General features: G+C 33.7%; 1 protein-coding gene across 1 annotated transcript in view; it reads left to right on the plus strand.

The window, feature by feature from the left end:
• LOC107645550 (ganglioside-induced differentiation-associated protein 2) overlaps nt 1-657 on the plus strand; it is a 2,171-nt gene extending 1,514 nt beyond the window's left edge. The window contains exons 3-4 of the mRNA XM_016349606.2: nt 1-87; nt 165-657. The exon at nt 1-87 is cut by the window's left edge and continues 17 nt beyond it. Coding sequence (XP_016205092.1) covers nt 1-87; nt 165-399 — 322 coding nt within the window. The 3' untranslated portion in view covers nt 400-657. The remainder of the gene's footprint in view (nt 88-164) is intronic.

The raw sequence follows: 2,368 nt of genomic DNA on the forward strand, positions 1-2,368 counted from the left end.
TAGGCTTCAAACCGTGTATTTTATCCACCCCGGGCTTCGTTCTAGGATACTCATTGCTACATTTGGCCGGTTTTTCTTGAGTGGAGGGTAAGCCATTTATTTGTTTCTTAACGTTGAAAAACACATGCTATGAAACCTGATGAATATATTTTGGTTCTGTTCAGATTGTATTGGAAGATCAAGTATGTAAGCCGGCTTCAATATCTTTGGGATGATATTAAGAAAGGAGAGATTGAGATTCCGGAGTTTGTAAAGAGCCACGATGATGTTCTGGAGCATAGACCGCTCACAGATTACGGCATTGAGCCTGATCCTTTTCAACTCACCGGGATTCCTTCTGCCAGCTTTTCATTCGGCAAGTATGAGGAGAGATGGGCAGGAAGGGACTATGTGTCTTAGGGCTTGCTTGCGAGTTTGGACTTCAAGAAACCAAGATATGGAAGGGAAGGGTTTCAAACCTGGCATGGTTATTGCTTAATCATCAAACTTTGTACAGCGTAGCTCTGGTGATTTTGTGCTCATGTAGTTTTTACTTAAATGTGATTTTGGGTATTTGCTGTGTCAAACTCTAATATGACTATATGTTCTGCATATGAATAGAAACTTACAGTATATTAAATTATTAATACACCAAAGTACAAAATGTGTGTTGTTGGATGATGATGATTCACTAGTGCTTTGGTCAGGTTGATATACTAGAATCAATTACTTCCACTTTTAGGTATAATTATTTGAGTTTATATAAATACCTGGAGCACACACATTAGGTTTGGGCCTTTGTTTGAATCATTAGTTCATTACTATGCCTTATCCTCAAAATTAGATCTTTATAAGCATGTTTCTAAAGCCTAAAGATCTTTAAAATATGACAACACCGATTACCTACAAGCTGAAAGACATTGCTTTTAGCTAGCCCCTTTTGAGGAAAATAAGCTACCAACCTCACAAATCAGTTTATAAAGTTTCGTTTTTATTTCGTGCATTATTTTTATCATGGTATCATGTTGAAAATTTTAGACTAGCTGGATATGTAAAATTCACTTTCTTAAGCCATCTTTTAAGAGACTTTTATATTACAATCATACATTTTACATCCGGATCTGCAGATTAAACAGCATTAGCATGAACTTCTAATGAGAGACAATTCATCCATCAAATTATAAGTTGTTAGAAGTGGTTAGTATTCTATGTGTCTTTAGTGAACATACTGCATTCTCAAATTATGTATGGCATTTTTATGTCCACATTCAAGTCTCTAGTATATTTCGATCTCTTCTTACTCCAAGTGGCAAAAATATGGATAAGAGGACAACATCAATATAAAGAAAAAAAATATCCAATGGAAAAATAAAATAAAATAGTAAAAATTCGAAAAATGTAATTTTATTGGTAACACAGCAATAATGCGGTAAGTAGCAAGTACACTAAAAGCTGAATATAAACTAACTAGTTATAACAGGGATAAAATTACAAAGTAGAGACACAAAACAAACGTATGCATGTTAAAGCTACTAAAAATAAAATTCTCAAACTTATGCAATCGTTGCTAATATCAATAATATGCAAATATTGTACAATCCTTTATGAATTTCATTAGCTCAGCAACACATCTCGCAGATCCAGCAGCAGCACAGAGCAAAGAGGCTGCATCAATCATAACAGTTGCATCAGAAATTAACCATTTTAATTTTTTTTTTCAATTTCATTACATATCTTAAACTAGAAATTTTATTATAGTTAGGGAGGAGGAGGACTATAACAAAAAGAAAAACAATGATTTAATTTACTTAATGCTTACCATCCCTCAATGAAGCCCCTCTCTCCTTTCTTCTTAGTCCTAGACATAAACCCTTTCTTGGTGGGAGGATCCTGATCAGTTGGGTATCCTGAAAATCATGCAAAAAAATGATTTTTGTTATCAGGGTGTTCAAATAATCAAATAGGTTTTGTTTGAAAAGAAAAAAAAAAGAAAAAGAGAGATGAACCTGGTGGTGGAGGAGCTTGGTTTCCCTGTGTCTCTGGCTTCTGCATCTTGATGAATGAAAAAATCCAACAGTTTTAGATTCTCAATAAGCAATTGTCGATGTAAAATACCTTATTGAACTTTGTTCTGTTAAAGAAAGAGAATATATGTGTCTGTATAACCTATGATATATATACTGTAATGTTGATCTTCTACTTTGTCTCTGTGTATATATATATCATAAGATAACATCACACTTATTACCTGACAGTTAAAATAATAATTTTCTGACACTATGTTTGAAATTTCATAGTTGGCTTAAGGATATGCCTTTATCCTTTTTTTGGGAAGGTCGGTTATTGCTAATCCATCCACACGGCTTCTTATGAACTTACCTTTGATCAA

This window comes from Arachis ipaensis, chromosome B06 (genome assembly GCF_000816755.2).
Source record: "Arachis ipaensis cultivar K30076 chromosome B06, Araip1.1, whole genome shotgun sequence".
In the NCBI taxonomy this organism is placed as follows: domain Eukaryota; kingdom Viridiplantae; phylum Streptophyta; class Magnoliopsida; order Fabales; family Fabaceae; genus Arachis; species Arachis ipaensis.